At 30.0% G+C, this 20,043-nt stretch overlaps 4 protein-coding genes across 4 annotated transcripts; 2 read left to right on the top strand and 2 right to left on the bottom strand.

Moving 5' to 3' along the window:
- Positions 1 to 501: 501 nt before the first annotated feature.
- GO595_007260 (uncharacterized protein) lies at positions 502 to 1,728 on the bottom strand (the record flags this gene model as incomplete). The annotated part of the gene is made up of 1 exon (XM_067920704.1): positions 502 to 1,728. The coding sequence occupies one exon, from the start codon at positions 1,726 to 1,728 to the stop codon at positions 502 to 504; it is 1,227 nt and encodes a 408-aa protein (XP_067772779.1).
- A 139-nt stretch (positions 1,729 to 1,867) lies between these two features.
- GO595_007259 (ribosomal protein L10) lies at positions 1,868 to 2,815 on the top strand (the record flags this gene model as incomplete). The annotated part of the gene is made up of 1 exon (XM_067920703.1): positions 1,868 to 2,815. The coding sequence occupies one exon, from the start codon at positions 1,868 to 1,870 to the stop codon at positions 2,813 to 2,815; it is 948 nt and encodes a 315-aa protein (XP_067772778.1).
- A 579-nt stretch (positions 2,816 to 3,394) lies between these two features.
- GO595_007258 (CMGC family protein kinase) lies at positions 3,395 to 4,591 on the bottom strand (the record flags this gene model as incomplete). The annotated part of the gene is made up of 1 exon (XM_067920702.1): positions 3,395 to 4,591. One exon carries the CDS (start codon positions 4,589 to 4,591, stop codon positions 3,395 to 3,397), a length of 1,197 nt encoding a protein of 398 aa, XP_067772777.1.
- Positions 4,592 to 12,831: 8,240 nt separating this feature from the next.
- GO595_007257 (Protein phosphatase PP2A regulatory subunit B) lies at positions 12,832 to 13,992 on the top strand (the record flags this gene model as incomplete). Its single annotated transcript, XM_067920701.1, has 1 exon — positions 12,832 to 13,992. The coding sequence occupies one exon, from the start codon at positions 12,832 to 12,834 to the stop codon at positions 13,990 to 13,992; it is 1,161 nt and encodes a 386-aa protein (XP_067772776.1).
- Between the last annotated feature and the right edge of the window lie 6,051 nt (positions 13,993 to 20,043).

Here is a 20,043-nt window from a genome sequence, read left to right as displayed (position 1 = left end):
TTTCTGGTTGGACAGCATGACCAGAAGCACACATCAGAACAAATCCAGGAATAAAGTTTTGTATTTATTATAATTTTTTAACAAAAGATAAAAAATATCATGACATAAATTTTCCTTGTTTTTATATAGAATGTTTATGGTGATAAAGAATGTGAGTTATGTCGTGGTAATTTAGACTCTTTAATATTAATTTATTCATAGATTATCAAAATCATTTAAAAGTCTTCATGTATATAACTCACCCAATGTTATGAGAAGTGAAATACCATTTTCTTAGCGAATGAAATATTAATTATAAATATTGACCCATGCCATAATTGTTTATTCTTTTCTTATTCTGAATCAAGTACCTCTTCATTCGTTCTTTAAAATCACTCTCATCGAATTTTGTATAAACTCACATCTGATCTACAATTAATTTAACAATTTTTTTTTGTTATACTTTCAAACAAATTCACATCTATTCTATGGGAAAAAAGTGAAATCTTGATCATTAAGAATTTATATTTTTATTTGCTTATTATATATCTGTAGTACTATCGGAAAGAAGTGCAGTTCGTATTCTATTCTTTTCTTGAGTTCGTCGTCAACATTTTTGAATTCATCGCACAAGAACTGCGCAATATGGAACGCTCCAATTTTTGCAGTGATTCCAATTAATTTCAAGAAAACGTTTCCGTTTGTTCTAAAATCGATATTTAACTCGTCCAGCAGCCAACTCGTCGCGTTTAAGTGATGATGACGAATTGCGCATTTGATGCATGATTCATTAAAAGCATGTCCCGATGATTTTAGAGCCTCTAAAATGCCTATGGAGCCACCTGCAGCTGCAGCTTCTTCGATTGTTTGGCATTCGAAGTTTTCTGATATGGTCGTTGAAAATGATTTAATGTTAAGCATGTTAAAACATGACTCAGCACCAAAATAAGCAGCAGCAAAACAAAGCGGAAGCCGAACAATGTGATTCGAACCATAACTATAGATAATTTGTTGATCACTAGTGCTGATAAGATATTGCGAATCATCGTTAAGAAGCGCTGTGTAGGAACTGAAGACGGCAGTTTCATTGTCAGTCAAAGTTGACTTCAAATTTATATCAGAAGGAATGTTGAAAGTGGAAAGAATATCATCATCATTATTTGTGGTACCATATGAATAATAAATTAGAGAATTGGTACAGCCTTGTGGAGGTGGCTGGAGAATTCTGTAGCGATAAAGAAAGCCACGGAAAATTGGTTGAAGATCAGGTGAATTATCAAATAATTCTTTTAAAAATTGGGATTTTTCACTAAGGAAATTGAAGAAAATCGAAACAAACTTGGCAATTGAACTGTAATTTTGTGGTCTTCGATAAACAGCTTGAATAATTGCATTTGCAAAATATTGTAAATCTGATTCTGTGAATGTTACTGTAGCGACAATACCCGACTCACTGTATTGGGAATTTTGAGGTAATATAGACTTAAAGAAATAATCAGCATAAATAAAAAGATTTGCTTGGTTAATATTAGATAATATGTTAAAAATAGTTACTTGAAAGTTTGTGTGAAAGTCATCATAAATTTTATAAGTATTTAAAAGGAATTTTTTGGAAGAATATGATTGATAATTATATTTTGTTATATTTTTATTAACAACTTTCTTATTTGTTTGAATTGGCTTAACCGCATTTGTTTGTTTTGTATTATCGTCATTTTTTGCTGCAATCTTTGAAATTCTTCGCAGCATGGTTTAAAACGGACATGTTACATGAAATTATTTTATTCATTTTTTTTGGCCCGCCCCATATCCATATACAAAAAGTTCCCCGACCATATGACAACTAACCGCCGCAAATTGACTTGGCCTTGGCCGTCCTTTATCTCTGATGCATCACGAGAAGAAAATCCCACAAAAGAAGCTTGATTTCTGCGCTAAATTCAAGGAAATGTTCCACAAGTATAACAAGCTTGCCCTTGTTTCCGCCGAGAATGTTACAGCTTCTCAACTTCTTGGAATCCGTCACGATCTTCAAGGTCTTGCCGAAATTGTTTTCGGTAAGAACTCACTCATGAGAAGAGTTGTTGAAGAACTTAAGAGCGAACTTAAGAACATCGAAGTTCTTGAACCACTTATCTACCACGGCGTTGGCTTCTGCTTCACAAACGGATCATTCTCAAAGATCAAAGATGTCATCGACAACCACTGTAAGGGTTCACCAGCTAAAGTTGGTGCTATCTCACCATGTGATGTTGTTGTTCCACCAATGCGTACAACCCTTCCACCAACACAAGTTTCCGTTCTTCACGCCTTAAACATCCAATCCAAGATCTTCAAGGGTACCATTGAAATCACATCAGAAAAACTTCTTATCAAAGAAGGTGAAAAGGTTGGTGCCTCAGAAGCTAACTTACTCGGTCTCCTTAACATCATGCCATTCAAGTACACCCTTAAACTTGTCAAACTTTACGATAATGGAAATCTTTATGAACCAAGCATCCTTGAAATTTCCGATGAAGTCCTTTCTGGAAAGTTCGCCACAGCCCTCAAGAACGTTGCTGGTCTTTCCATTGGAATTGGCTATGTCAATGCTGCATCTGCTCCACATATGGTTGGCTCAGCATTCAAGGATATTGCATCAATTGCTGTTGCCATTGACTACCAAATGAAGCAAATCGCAGATGTCCAAGCACTTCTTGCTGATCCAGAGGCACTTGCTAAGATGCAAGCTGCAGCCGCTGCATCTGCTCCAGCTGGAGAAGAAAAGAAGGAAGAGAAGAAGGAAGAGGAAGAAGTTGTCGAATTAGCTGGTGGATTCGATGATCTTTTCGATTAAATAATTTCTTATTCGTGAAGGATAAACATCACCTTCAGATTCCACTTTTTTAATGTTTTACATGTTTTAAATGTAATTTCATTCGGTTTATCTTATCGTGTACAGATTTTATCGTTGGTGTGTGAATTCTTTATATTTGTTGATGATTAAATTTTTATTGTAATGAAGCAAAATTATATTTTTAAATTGAACATCTTTTTTAGGGCGTTGTGCGTAAGTTTGGAGATATTTCATTATTTTTTCATGTGTCTCATTATGCAGCGAAATATATTGATAATATTATACAGCGCAAAATAAAGCGAATATTTTAATTTATAGAAAAATATCCAATACAAGCACTCTTTTTTTGTTAAAATCAACAGGGACTCTAGCTCACCTGGGAGAGCACACGACTGAAGATCGTGAGGTACGTGGTTCGAGTCCGCGGAGTCCCAATTTTTAATTTTTTTCTTGCAGTCAAATTTTTATAGGAATTCATCACTGAATAATGAATACATAATAAGAAACATATTAAACACATTAAAAAATCTATAAATTATAAATTGTTATTGAGCAATAACACCAAGTTGTTTTATTATATCAAATCTTATTCAACCATGGAGAGAAAAGCAGTTCTTCTGCGGATGGTCTCTGGCTCGGGATTATTGCCAGCATTGGCTCGATGAACTCAGCTATATCAGCTGCGTCTTCCTTTGTCAAATTATATCCCACCAACAAGTTAAACAATGTTGTTTCACTTTCGCTTGTCTTATACCTTAGCTCGCCATTCTCATTATATAACTCATCATAACAATGTCCTTCAAGAGCCCAGTCATGTGGTATCGGCCCCATAACCGTTTCGATCAGTGAAATGTGAAACGCATCAAAAACCGCCCGATTTTCAATGGTTTCTTCTTCTTCTTCCTCTTCTCCTTCGAAAACGGGGTCAAAGAGGTGGTGCCTAGTTGCGAGCTCGAATGTCATGCAAGCTAGGGACCATATGTCGGCAGAAGTGTTATATGGAAGACCAAGAAGAACTTCTGGTGAACGATATTGTCTGGTTTGAATCAAATCATTTAAAACATTGTTAACAAAACATGCATTCCCAATGTCACCAAGCTTAAAGCTAACTAAATTAGGATCATCTTCAAGTGGATGAAATACTTTTTGCGATAATCCTGGAAATCCTTTGTATGGAAAAAGGGGTGATGTACACATAACATTTTCAGGCTTGAGATCTGTATGAATAACACCTTTCTTGTGCATGTATTCAAGTCCTAAAAGTGTATCTTTTGCAATCTTTTTGATGAGGGGGATTGGAAGTTGAATATAAGTGGCATCAAAATAATTGAGAAACGTAAGGATGTTGTGGGCAACAAGTTCAAATACAAAACATGCATGCTTGTTGTGATGGAAAAGTCGATGAAATTTAACAAGTTTGACATCAGAAGACATGTTATCGCAAAGATAACTATTGATTATAAATTCATCTTCATATTCTTCATCAGATGTGCCTTTGAGAATTTTTATTGCTACATTTTCTTTTAATATGAGATCATGTGCTAACCAAACAAGACAAAATGTACCTCGTCCAATGACTTCTTTTAGTTGGTACCTGTGATCAAGAATTAAATTTTTAGGAAAGATGCAAAATCCTTCTTTGTTATCAATATCATTTAGCTCAAAAATTGGTTCCATTGGTTCGCCACTGTAACAACGATTAAATTCATCATCAATTTGAAGTTGGTCTGAAGATACTGAATGAATGTCTTCTTGGTCTGTTCTCGTTCCCTTCATGGAATGGCAAACGAACTTCTTCAATTGTTTTGTTTTTTCGATAACTGCCAATAACGTTCGATAAAATGGGGTGCCCTATATTATTAACAATTGTCATAAAACATGGAATTACAAAACTTAAATATACCAGGTATAGCATTTAATAAAATTTGATGAAAAAAGTGAATAATTTCTAGAGATTCATGAAATGAACACAGTTTTAAACAATTATGATGTAGGTAAAAAAAAAAAAAAACACAAACCAATTGAGGGGAAATAGTTTGAACTTATTACATTTTTGTTTTTCATGATTTTCTATAATATTACTTAGTTGATAATGGAGTTTTCATATATTACATTAGTAAATATCTTCAAATTAATATATGATACGATAGAATAATTTACCCATAATCCATATTATGACACTTGTTCTATTCGATTTTCTTAATTTAATTTTATCTTGTGTAAAGCGTCATTTATAAAGTAAAAATTAAAAAATTCGAAAAAATAAATCATACAATAATTCAATAGGGGCCACCGTTATACCCTGGAAACATTTTAACCCTATAAATGATCGGAAATTCGATCGTACAATCGTGCAATATTCACCCAAATATCACAAAAACGCCGAACCTTTTACAAAAAGAACGAGGGTTTTCTAAATTGACACGAATTGAATCTGATTTGAGAACAAGAATGGGAGAAAATCGAGATAAAGCAAGGATTTTTCTTTTATAATATTAATGAAAATATAATTTTCCCTATTTTTTTTAGGATCATTTGTACGGCATGGCATAGTATAGAAAAAGTGGATTTACCTAAAATTTATATTGCTATTGAAAATTGTATATTCTTTTTGGCGCCAAATTCCAATTTGATCTAAGAATGAAAATGCTTCTAACTTTCACATTTATGAATTTTCATGGTCTTGAAATATCACATTCCTGAACACTCATGCTCCTTAACTCTCATGCTCTTTTTCTTTTGTAAAATCGCTCATTTTTAAATATATGTAAAAATTTTTAGATTTGTGCAAGGCGCATAATATGTACCTTGGTCAATGTAATAGCTTCGCTATAACCGATTTATATGCTTGATCTTCATCAGTGATGATAACCTTATTTAAAGCTCCAACATTGTCATCTGAGAAAATGCACTTCCATAGAAATTCCAAAACTTCTTCTGTCTCAAAAGCCACATAACAGAGACCAGTTGATAGTGTGTGGCGATTTGAATCTACTACACTAACTGGAATGGTTAGTCAATCATTGTCAAGATTGGACTCTGTTCTATGGAACATAATCACATCAGAAAATCTTAATAAATTTTAGATAACTTAGATTTTTACACATTTTTTCTTCATATAAATAATGAAAGATATCGTTTTGATGAAATTTAACTGCTGTTTCATATGCATTTTCAAATGATGAATGATTTTGTTCACATAAATGAAGAATTTCTAAATTCCCACCTGCATTCGCATATTTACCTGTATTTTCTATATCAGAACCATTCACAAGTAAATATTTGAAACATTTAACAGAAGAAAAAAATGCTGCATAATCAATTAATGTAACATTTTCTTTATTAACAAATGAACATCTTTCATAAAGTGATGGTTCAATTGTTTGGTTAAAATCAAAATTTGTTTGTGATGATATTTCTTGAAGTTTTTCTATTTCATCATTTCGAATTATTTTTGAAATTTCATTTGGATTATGTCCTTCTTCAATTAATTTCTTATGCAGTTCAAAATCATTTTCTTTAAGTTCTTCTATTTGCTTGTTAGTGTTTTCTTTTTCTGGGAAATAATGCATAAAATATGTTTGGATAATTTTTGGTTAAATTATCTCGTCTTCAATCAATTTTTCAAGAAGATAATTTGATTCTTGACTATCAGTTAATAATAATAATTGAGTGAAAATGTTGATGATATTATAACTTGACTTTGTTTCGATTGTTTGTAAATACTTGAGACATAATTTTTCATAGCCACGTGATACAAAATATGAATAAATAATTCTACAAATGATATGAAGAATAGAATATTGAAATTCTCAAGAAATGTAATTTAATGAAGATTCAACTAATTGATCAATATTATTTTCATTTAAATCAAATATAATTTTTTCTAGATCTTGTAATATTTGGAGATTTCCTCTGTTAGTTGGCATGGCTTTGACTTCCATATTGGAGAAAACTCCGAAACTTGAGATAATGTCTTAGGGCACCCTAATTCATTGTTATAGAGTTTGTAATTGAATTGCATTTAATCGTAAGCAGTTATACATTCAACCAATTATCTTTTCAATTTAAAAGGTGATCAAAATGTGTTGAATTTTTAGTTAACTAATTTTAGATTTGAACAGTGTATGTATTTAAATATATTTTGAACAATTTTATTGATTTTAAGCAAAATTTGTATTCTCATGAAAATGGAGAGAAAAAGTAAATATGCTCATCGCATATGTACCCCTACAGGGCAAAAAAATAATTAAGGCACAAATAATTCAAATAAAGTGTTGTGTCAAATTTATTTTTATTCAATTTTTAAATATTTACTTTTGTAAAGCAAGACACTTTTTTTTATAATCGTCACTTTTTTGCCAATTACTTTTGTGAAGCAAGAGAATCTTTTTGATAGGATAGACATTTTTTTTGTATAGCATATGTAAACTTCTCAATTTTAGACATTTACTTTTCCAAAGCAAGACAATATTTTTGTTAAGCAAGTGATTTATTTTGTAGATGTGTCACTTTTCGGATATTTAATTTTGTAAAGCAAGCCAAACAAAAAGCAAACAGCTGTACCATTTATTTATTTATTCAGATGGAATTACTGTTATATGTTAAAATTCTATTCAGGATACAGTAAATCTCAAATTAGTTGAAGCGTTTCAACCTGATTTCACTCAGTTTTATTATTTTATTCAAAATTATTAAATTTATTTAGTTTAATTTTTCGTATTCGTTTGAAATACTCGATAAATTATTTTTCCGATTCATCTTCTTTTTCCTAGCGATCAAAATCACTCCGATGACAATTATAACTCCAATTGGAACGCAAACTCCAACAACAATTTTCCATTTATTATTATCTTCGACACCATAACTTGGATTGCATTCATCGATTAATTTTCCTTTAGCTACATCTAAAGCACCAAATTTGCTACTTTTATATGTTTCTGATGTCATTACAATTTTTGCTCGAACTTGATTAAACGCATTCTCAGCAACTGTTGGTTTATTTTCACCATAAAAATAAATACATTGTAGTTTGAAGCACTCAGAAAACGCTAATGATTGAATTTCTTCCACATTTTCCCCGATATATAGAGTTGTTAAATTATAACATTCATTAAAAGCTAATTCTTCAATTATTTTTACGGAATTTGGAATTGTTAAGTTTACCAAAAATTTGACTTTAGAAAAAGCACTTTTGCCAATGTTAATTAAAGTATTTGGTAAAATTAAATCAGAAATTTCTTTAAATAAAGGATATACAATTAATTTCGTAATATTTTTATCATAAACAACTCCATCATTTTCATAATTGGAATATTTTGGATTTGATTTCGATATGTTAATAATTCGAAGATTTTTACAAGAGCCGAAATAATTTTGTTGAATTAATGTAACTGATTCAGGAATTGTAACAATTTTAATGTTATTACAGCCAGAAAATGATTCATTTCGAATTGTATCAACTGAATTTGGTATATTAAATATTTCGTTTTTGTTTCCTTGTGGATATTGTATAAGATATGAAACATTTTTGTCGTATAAAATTCCGTCGTTTTCATAATTGGAATATTTCGGATTTTGTTCCGAAACTTTAATGTATTGAAGATGATTACATTCTTTAAATGCATTTTCGGATATTGAAGTAACAGAACTCGAAATTGTTATGTTCTCAATTACCGAATATGAAAATGCAGCTTCAATCGTTTTAACATTATCACCAATTGTAATTGACTTAAAACTTGATAACATAAATGCATTCGCTTCAATAATTAAGACATTATTTGGTATTATTAAATCTTGTGAATTTATACATTCAAAAAATGATAATTTGCCAATGGTTATGATTGTATCCGGAATTTGATATTCGGTTTTTTTGGCAGATGGGAAAAAAATAATTGTTGTGATGTCTTTATCATATATAACACCATCGTTATTAAAGTTGGAATAGTGTGCGTTGTCTTCAGATATTGCAATGTGATTAAGCTTATGACACCTCATAAATGAATCTGAGTTAATTGAAGAAACAGATTTTGGGTATGCTAATGTTTGTTATTGGACACCCTGCAAATGCAGTGGCATTAATCGTAGTTAAATTTTCACCCAAAAATAATTGTTATCAAATTGATACACGACATAAATGCACTCGTTCCAATTAAAGTAACTGAATTACCGATATCCACAGAAAGTACACCTATCCACAGTTCAAATGCATTTTTTGGAATTTCTTTGATTCCTTCTCCAATAATAATATGTAGAGTACTTAATTGGTAGTCATCATTAAATTCACTTGGATTATTTATTGTAAGCGTTTTTGTTTTACTATCGTATGTCTGCAAAGAATGTGAAAAAAGAAGAAAAAAGAAAGTCATTTTATGAACAGGAAGTTCAAATTTGAAAGCGCTTATGTCCGCACCAGATAAGGACTTTACATAAAAGTGGTAAAAAAAGTGGAAAATTCGAATTTCAAAATTAAAGCAGTAGACTTTGGTTTCCTTGGTCCTTTAAAGTTTCAAGTTGAATGGTTGTGAATGTGTTATCAAGTGAGTCAACTGCTAATGTCGTTAATCAATATTATCCACAATTCAATTGTCAAAAATTTTTGTATGAATTTTGTTTTTATTTGAATTAAAAGAGCTTATGTCAAGAGGAGAGCCTATGGGTGGATGGAGCAATCGGCGGCATGAAGAACATGAATTTCATTTTCGATATTTTTATCGATAATAAAATCTGTATCAATTGTAGGGTGGTTGTGCCTAACATCCAAGGAGGAGAGGTGGAAGCCTTGTTTTGTCTTTGACACATTGATGAAGAATGGACAACCTATTTTTTTGAAAATTTAGCAGTTGGGCTGGGAACCCAGAAAACTCGCAACAATATTGAACAAAATCCCCCGTTTTCCCCTTTTGGGCACATGGTGTGAAGCCATTTCGTGCAAGTCGTGATGATGAATTGTTCTACATCTTTCTCTTGCTCTTAAAAATATACATTAATTACATCTCCATTATAAAATTAATTATTAGCAATTTTCTTTTCCTCTTCCTGTATCCAATAATTATTTAAAATATGAAATATTATTAATTACTAATTTATACAATTTGTATCTGAAATGATCGAAACCAGTTCAGAAGATTTCCCAAACAAACATACTCAATTTATATGCCGATCAAATTACATAGAAATATATCGTATGAGTAAAGTTCACAATCGAGTGACGAACCGAAAACTTAATTTATGTAATATAAATGAATAAATTATTTTTTAACAAATTAGTGCACCACCATGGGGCAGATCCAACATTATTTGTGTGTATGAGTGTACTATTCATGATGAGATATTTGAGAAATTTGGATTTTCAGATATATCTGAAAATCATGTGATTTGCTAACTCCTTAATTCCCATTCTTCTATTAGCTATAGTCAAACTTATTAGTTCTGATTCGAGTTCTGGTTTCCTCTTTTTTGGTCAACTTAGTTTTTTGTCTAAATTGAATATATTTAATTCACCTTAATTGATTTGTTCCCTTACATTACGAATAAAATTTCTACCGTGCTAATAAAATTAGAAGTTCCTTAACGATAGAATGCTCATCTTTTATGCAAGGACTTATGAATTCATTTGAATCAATTAAATGATTTGTAATTAATGAGATTTTTTCGTATACATAAAATTTTATGTTTCCATACAATCGTTGCGATATTATTGAAAGGAAGCCACATTTAAAAAGATAACAAGTGCACAGATAAGACGGAAAAAATAGAAAAACACATCTAAACGAGTTTGATTTCTTTATTTATCATTAAATTTAAATATTGTCTTCAGAATGCATTTGAACATGTTAAGAGTTGATAAACATCTTCACAACAAAAAGTATTTTATGTACAATGCATTACGAAGATTTTATCGTGATGGCTAATTGGTGCATGAAGAGAAAACAATCGAATTCTTTAGGATGCATAAAATTTTTGCTGGATTCATTAATGTGATCATTGATGGGAAAATATTTTTATTCTTCAATGTTAACATTAAATGTAAATTAAAAAGAATTTGTTACATTTAGTAAAAAATAATTAAAAATGATAATGAATTCGACGATGTAAAGAAATGTCAAATGAAGAAATTCAAAATTTATATAAACATTGATGAATGATATAATTAAAAATTATTTATATTTGAATGTGATTATCAAATTCATTATCTTGGAAATCATTCGCAAATGGATCTTCTTCAATATGATTCATCTGAATGTTTATGATTTTGTGATCGATAACATTTCCTTCATTTTTATAATTTTTGTCATTTTCTTCGTTCATTTCGTTTTCTTCAAATGATGGTGAATTTTTTTTATGTTTTCGTCGATAAATATAAATAATGAGAATCAAACAAACAATGATTATAACAATAATAACAACACAAATAATTATAAGAATATTATGTTCATTATCATTTTGAACATTTTCTTCGTTTTCTTTGATGATAAAATAATATTTTGAATAAAATGAATATGAAATTAAATATTGAATAATTGTATATTTATAAAATATGAATTCTGAATACTTGAAATAACTATTTAAATTACTAAATGTTAAATATAATGATTGCGACAAAAATGTATTAATAAGAAGTGTTTTCGTATTTGTTACAGATTGAATTAATACAAATGAATAAGTTAAAGATTCACTGTTTAGAAATGTTTCATAAAATGTATTCGACTTGATAAATGAATCTGACTTAGTAAATGTATTTGATTGTGTAAATGTATTTGATTTAGTAAATGTATTTGATTTAGTAAATGTATTTGATTTAGTAAATGTATTTGATTTAGTAAATGTATTTGTTGGTCTATTCAATGTAAAATTATAATGACGTATCATTAGAGTTTTAATTTCAGCAGAATCATATCGTTTATAAAATGTTTCTCCATTTATTGTTGCTTTAATTGTTAATTCTTCATATTTTTGTTCAAGAGCATATACATTATAAACTCTTGTGCCTCTTGAAACATTATTCGTATATTCTCCATTCGTAATTTCATAATCATTAATAATACTTGCATTGGAATCAGCACTGACTGCATGTGTCTTAACATTAAATGTGCCTTCGTGCTTTAATCCACTAATATAAAATCGCCAATTCGTTGATGATATTTCATTCGGATCGAATCCAGAACCAAGTTGAATTGTAATTTCAAGAATTGGCGTTATAGTATACATTTGAATTTGAGGGTTTGGTTTTCCGTAATAAGTTTCTGATGTTTCTGCAATGATGTTTAATTGTTTCTTTGCCGATGATGTTTGCACTACATTAGTATTAATAATTTTATATCCTTGTGAATTCACATCTGAAAAATATGGATAATATACAGTAAAGGTTATTGTTTCATCTCGATCTTCAAAATAAATACCAGTTCGTATTATATCACTACTCCAAGTGCATTGCTTATTTATGTACTTAAATTCCATGTCACTCCTGGGTGCATCAACAATTGTAAACCCAAATTTGTCGCCGTTTTGGAATCTTCCATAAGAAATAAGCTCAAACCAAATTGTATCGTCTGACGCAAGAAGTTTTTCGTTCCTCACATTCATTTGTATATCAGTGTCATCGATTTTATCATTATTTTTGTTGAAAATTAAGCGAAAATTTTCATTTAAATTAGATGTTTGTAAGTTAGAAAAGAAATTTTTAATATACCTATCATACAGCTTTTTGGTTTTTTCTTCTAAAAGATTATTTTGTGTTTTATTGTGTTTGAAGAATCGAAAAAAATCTTTCGAAATTTTAAAAATTGATTGATGTAAACTTGAATTATTTACAACACATGAAGCATCTCTGCCAAATGCAATTATCAATATACTTAATACGATATTCATTTGACATTAAACTGTAAACGATGCGCACAGCCAAATCATTTTGAAAGCATAAGAAAAGTGAAAAAAAAACGAAGCCAATAAATAAACGGTCACTTAACGTAACTTGAACTAAAAAATTAACCGCCAAATCTTCTATCGTCATTTTAATGAAAAAACAGAAAAAAATCAGACAAAAATATAGATTTAGTCAACCAAAAACATCACAAAGCAGGTTTACATCCTTATCAATTTCCAGTAAATGTGACGTTTTATGCGCAGGTTCTCAATCTGGCGAGATGTTATTATTTGAAAAGTCATCTAATGGTGAATGGAATAAAACACTACAATGGATCGGTTCTAATGACGAAGTAGATCCAGCACTTCAAAAACAAATCAACGGTTGCATCTTAGATACAGATTTTTTTCAATATCAAGGGAAGCCAATTTTAGCATGTTGTAGCTCACGCAAAATTGGTATTTGGCTCATCTCTGAACAGCCCAAACCTATTTTAAATTCACCATATAACCCAAATGGATTAGAATTTCCATCATTTTCTATTCCAGAAAAGTGTGTTCTAACTGCAAAAGAAGTTGAACATTTCCAGCCCATCTCAGATTCATATTTTAACTCCATTTGTATTTGTAGAGACAATCTCACACTTTGTTATTCAGAAGGCAATGATGTATTTATTCGTCGCATTGATAATTTCGATCCACATTTAAATGTTTATACAAATGATTCACTTATTACACGTGTTGATTTCCATCCAACACAATATGATCTTCTTCTTTCAGGCGATGAATCAGGTTTTTGTAACATTATTGATTTACGAATTCAGCCAAAACAAAACAAACCAAATTTTCGTGCAGACGTAACTAAAAATATTGGAAATGATCTAACTTTTATTAATGAATGCAAGTTTTCACCTGATGGAACATATTTCTTCACGCGAAGTTTCTTTGATTTACTTTTTTGGGACGTACGAAACACAAGTGAACCATTTTCTCATATACCTATTTCATCTAGTAAAGGTTTTAAGATGAATAAAATCAACAAATCTGGTAAGGAATTCTTTCGGTCATCATGGATTAATGATGAATCCATTGGCACTGGATTTTACAATGGGAAATTATACATTGCAAAGAAAACAGGAGAAGTTGAAAAATTCAAAGTAGGAAAAGAATCTCGAAAAAATATATTTAGATCACCTGCAAAAGAAAGTGTAGATAAGAAAGGGAAATGTGTTAGTGCAATAGATATAGTGCCTGGAACAAAAACACTGGCAGTGGCGTGCGGAAACGAAGTGATTGTTTACGACTTTTTGTAAGGAATGTCGGTGCATTCAATTTTTTCTACGTTGTTTAGAAAAAAAAATAACTTTTTGTGTGTAAAAAATGGATGGCTTTTTATGGACTTATTCTCATGAAAATGGTGCTTCAATAAATTTAGCGTGCTCAAGAAATGGAATTGTAGCATTATATTCCAGAAAGAATCTATTTACATATAAGATAATTAATAATAACTCAGATATATCTTCATTTTATTGTTCACAAAAGCTTAATTCAGATATAACTTGCGCTGCTTGGTGCAGAGCATATAAGCAAGAATCACTTATTCCTGATATTTTGTTTCTTGCATTTAAAGATGGAAATTCTTGCTTTATTGATTTTTCAGATAATACAATAATTGCCAAATATTCCGTTACCGGTACATATTTTACACAGTGCACATGGTCACGTGATTATATTAATCAACTTTTTTTAGGAACTGCAGATGGCCGAATATTCAACATTTTATTAACCAAATCTAATGAACTTTCAGACACGTTAATGAGCATCTCAAAAATGTGGTCTACTCAATATGATTTTTCAATTGATTTTTTAGATATTGATGAAAATAATCATAATTCATTAATCGTAGGATCAAAGAAAGGAGAAATACGAATTCTTAATAACATATATGAAACAAATCCAATATGTCTAATATCAGTTGACACAATTAAAGACAAAGATAAATGTGAACTTGCAAATTGTGGATTTCTTTCTCATGCACGAGAATCATTCTTTGTCCTCTCAACCAAAAAGATTTTATTTGGTTATATCAAAGATCGTTGTATCTTTGCACCAAAATTTAGTACCAATTTTTCTGAAATGCTTGGTATTTTTCAACCGACATATTGCACACATCTTTTAGCAATTATACAGCGTAATTCCATATGTCTTACCAAGGTTAATGAATCAAGTGAATGGGAAACAATTCATGAAATTCAAATCAAAGACATTGGCACTTTTCAGCCGATAGACGAGCGAACGTTTATTATTTCAAGTTTAACACATGAATTAATGCTTATCAAGATATATAAAGAGAAATTATTTGTGGCAAGTTTATATCAATCTATTCCAGACCAACCTACACATTTAATAGCATCGAATGATGATTTTGTCTCCATTACATTTAAAGATGGAAACATAAATCTATTTCAAAACACAATTTCAAATATAATTCCAAAGAAACGAATCAATTTATATATAGAACAAATCACCACGATCAATCAAACCGAATTTATTTCCAACACTCAAATGGTAATTTCATGTACGACAATTAATGAACATCATAAAATATATTTTATTGATTTCGAAACGATGGAAATTATTTCATTATTAAAACCACAGATAGAGTCACTTTCCGCTAAACCTATCAAAATCATTCCTCAACAACAAGGTAAATATTTCATATTAGAAATCGAACCATTTTTATTATTATTTTATATGATCCAAAAAGGATCTAAACCTGAATTATTTAAACATTTCTTATTACCACGGAAATGTTCAACATATTTCACTTGTGATGGAAATGTTATCTTTTTCTTACGAAATGTTATTCAAATTATTTCATTACCGAATTTCGAAGTACAACAAAATATTCTCATACAAAGTATTAAAGGAGAACCTTTAACAATTATACAATTTGGTTGTGGTACATATTTATGTACATCAACTATTGGTGAAATATATTATATAGATTCCGAAAAAATGAGTTTAATATCAAATTCTAATAATAAAATTAAATCAATCATTTCTTCACAAGATTGGTTTTCTTGCGTTATAATGTTTGACTCTGGTTCACCACTTCTATGTAAGACTGACGAAAATGGAAACATAACAACAAATCAAATTAAATATCAATTTAAAAATTTGGCGTTTTTGACGAATGAAATTGTTATTGCATTAGTTAAAGGAATGAGTTCTTTTGTTTTGTTTCAGTTCCCTACTTTCGAGCCCATTCGGAATAATTTCAAGAAATCGGAATATTTAAGTTTCGATAAGTTCAAAGAAATCATTTCTAATGACTTAAGCATTAAAAATGTTTATGAAAATGCGAAAAAATTCGATTTGTTTTATATTGCAGATCGAATTAAACCTTTTATAAAGGATTCATTCGACTTTTCTGCTTATGGTGTTAACGTCAATAATGAATTGTTCTTAAAACATTTAAATGAAATGATATTAGTGGGAGATTCATTGGAATTTATTTCACGAAAAATTCGATTGATGAAAGTGGTCGGAAAAGACGATGACGCGTTTTCGGTTTTGTTCTCAACTCCTTCAAATAATGAGAAGTTTACACAGAACATTTTGAAGGCCGGTTTGGTATCGGCGAAACTTGATGAAAAAAGTGTCATGCTAGCCGTTGGATCGTTAATTAACTCGGAAAAGTTTGAAGACGCAATTGATATATTACATTTGGTGAATGATTATTTCGAGGCGGCAAAACATCTGTTGTCTGTTAATGATATCGAAGGTGCTTTAGTATTGTTTAAAACAAAACTTACCAATGATGAAAAAGAAAGATTAACATCAAAGCTAATTGACACACTAAATTATATGAAAATGAAGGACCAGACCTACGCAATATTGGCAGCTTTAGGTTATACTGAAATGGCTTTAAAGGAGTTGAGAAATATGGGAGAAAATAGAGCAGCTGATTTGATCGAGTCGATAAAGTTCGAATAATTTGTGGTTTGAAGAAGACAAATTTTAAATAAAATATTAATTTGAAAGTTATTTTTTTTTATGGAAAAAATGCTTTTTAAGGAGCATTCCTTATGATGTGACTTTTAAAATTTGTTTTTTTTTTAGATAAAAATACCTAAAGAAGGTGTAAAGACGCAGTGAAAATCTGTCTACACTATCGTGAAAAGAAATGCTTGGGAAAATATATAATGATCCTTGTAACAGAAAATACTTATTGCCAAAAATACAGAAGATTGTTGTAAAAAATGAAGATCCCTTAAACGATAGATCATTTAAAAAAGCATTGAGAGTGAAATGCACATACTACAAATATATACATATATACTTTATTATAGGTTGTATATAGTAGTAGAGAGTTTTTCATGGGGGCTTTAGGTATGATTGTGATGTATCACCAAAATAGAAAATAAGGATTGATTCCAATAAATTAATTTTGCAATTTCCAAAAAGAAATAATTTTCCTAATAGATAAATACAATTAAAATTAACAAATATGATTAATTGATTGAGAAAAATCTATTTAAAGTGAGTTCATAAAAGAATAAAAATATTCAATTGATTTTGATCACACAATTCAGGAGGGGGTTTGGATGGATTACTCTTGGGTTGATTGGTTTTTATCCCAACCAATTGGGAAATATTTTGTAAAAGTTGATGAACATTATTTAAATAATAGCTTTAATTTATATGGACTCGCGCAAAAAGTTCCTTATTTTAGATACGCTTATGAATTAATTCAAGGAAAATATATTCCACAATCGGAAATGCCTGCTGAGTGGCCAAATAACATCGGAGAATATGCTATGATTCTTTATGGATTGATTCATTCAAGGTATTTATTAACAAGCGAAGGTCTATCAAAAATGTACGAAAAATATAAAAACCATGAATTTGAAAATTGTCCAAGAGTTCTTTGCCATGAAACTCAATGTTTACCATTTGGGCAATCTAATGATTTTGGTCAATCAAGACTAGCATTTTTTTGCCCAAACTGTAATGAAACATATTACCCAGAAAATGCAGATGATGCCTTAGTTGATGGATCATTTTTTGGTAATTCATGGGTTCATATATTTATACAAAAATACAATCACTTTGTTGTTCCTCAAGGCAATCCAGAACGGTTTGTTCCTCGCCTTTTTGGATACCGCCTATATGATGAGTAAGTTTTCATGTATGTTCAAATTTTTGATCACAAATGTTATTTATTTTTTGTGTTGTTCACCTTTCTATGAAGAGAAATAAAATTTCTAGATATAATAATTATGTGTTATTTATGAAAATTCTCTGATCAAAACTAAATTTTCGATATTTTTATAAATAAACTATATCCAGATATGAATAAAAATGTACTAACCCCTGTTGCACTTTTCACTTTTTTGAGAAAAATGCAAAAAACAAGCGATCTACGCAAAGCTCCAGCTATCTCGATTGATATCTTAAGAGAAAGGCTAAATCACACTAGCTTAAGCCTATCAGATCGAAGAGCTTTATTAAGAAATCCTGATTTTTTGAAGCTACAAACTAGAAACGAACAAGTCATTTTTATGCGCGAATATTGCGAATTAGAATGTCATACTTTGCTCAATAACAAAAGATTAGGAGAAATATTTGGCACAAGTCATGGCGTAATCGCAAATATTAGAAAAAAGGCAAAAAACATAAAAAAAGAGTTGGGACGTCCCAAAAATCTTGATGATTAAGAAGAAGAACAAATATTGAAATATATATTTGATATAGCAGATAAAAACAAATTTGTTACAAAACAAGAACTTCTGCACTACATAAGAGAGCAGTTTCATCAAGTAATAACAAAAGGATGGCTCTCGGGATTCTTTGGAAGAAATGTTTCACAAATCAGTTCCACAAAAGCAATTCCATAAGATAACACAAGAGTGAGCGTACCAAGAATTTTTTTTGAACAAACATATTGAAAATATAAAGAAATATGTTGTTGGGAAAGCTGCTGAACTTGTGTTTAACATTTATGAAATGGGGTCAAGTGAGTGGGAAGATAAGAAGATAAAAACTGTTATCGCCCCTAGAAATTTATGCCAAAAGCCAGTAATGGTTCCAGTAAAGCGCTCAGTAAGGCATCAAACATTAATGGCATGCGTTAGCGCAGCAGGGGATGCAATTGTGCAATGGTTATTGCTACCAGCCCCCAAGCGAAACAAATTTTTAAAACAGGTGTGAGGGAAGATATAGATTTAAAAATATCGAAATCTAATTCACTCTATGTAACAAATAAGATATTATATGGATATATAATTAAAGTATTCCTACCATATGTAAGTCGTCAAAGGAGTATTGATGGATTTTCAAATGAATTCGCAGTTATACTAATGAATGATCATTCAACACATTGTGACCCCGAGATTTTGGAAATTCTCGCTAAAAATTGATTTTTAGCTCGTGATTACATTTCCTCCTCATATCTCCGACATTTTCCAGATGCTTGATCTTGTAATATTTGGTGGACTAAAAAATGTAAAAAATAGACTTACTTCAAAGAAAAGTTTGAATGATGTTGCTGCTTTAACCGAAAAAATATTTCGGGCTTATGAACAGGTTACGACACGCACAAATGTACGCGCTAGCTTCGCGAGAGCTGGAATTATGTCTGAACTTGATGATAACTTAAGGAGAATCATTTTTGATCAGGAAAAAGTGATAAATTCATTCGAATTTATTGAAATATGAAACATCAATTTTGATGAATCAAATTTATATCAAGAACAAAAAAACACCAAGTAAAAATTTATTACCAAGGAATACTTCCCAGAAGGTTCTTTTGAATAAACACACAAGATATTTAAAATATCTGATGTGTGAAGAAAAAAAGTGAAAATATCAATATTTCTGAAAATTTCCATATCACTTCATCTGAGGACAATATTAAGTTATAAACATAAAAACAATAAAATCTAATAAAAATTAACAACAAACATATTAGTTTATTTTCTCATTGAATAAGTAGATATAAGGATATTTTTGTTTTTTTCGAAAAAGTGCAACAGGGGTTAGTTCATTTTCATTCATATCTGTAAGTATTCTCTATTATAGAAAATTGAGTTATTAATACTTGCTAAAGTTTTACATTGCATGTCTAATAAAAAAATTGGAGATTTTGCATAAAAGTTTTGATATTTATATGATCCTTGGTAGACCCTTCAAAATGATATTATTAAAAAACAGCAGGAGCTATCTCAAAAATCTGTATCGTTGTCGTAAAGCAGAATGAATACTTTACACTAGTGTGAAGTTATAAAATGATTGGAAGCTGTCAAAATGTTCAAAAAGTTAAAATTCCTTTTCTTTGTTATTAAAAAGAATATTAAAAG

The sequence above is a fragment of the Histomonas meleagridis genome (assembly GCF_020186115.1).
Source record: "Histomonas meleagridis strain 2922-C6/04-10x chromosome Unknown contig_51, whole genome shotgun sequence".
In the NCBI taxonomy this organism is placed as follows: domain Eukaryota; phylum Parabasalia; order Tritrichomonadida; family Dientamoebidae; genus Histomonas; species Histomonas meleagridis.
The sequence above is the reverse complement of the archived record's forward strand: the minus strand, read 5'-3'. Positions and strand labels throughout refer to the sequence as shown.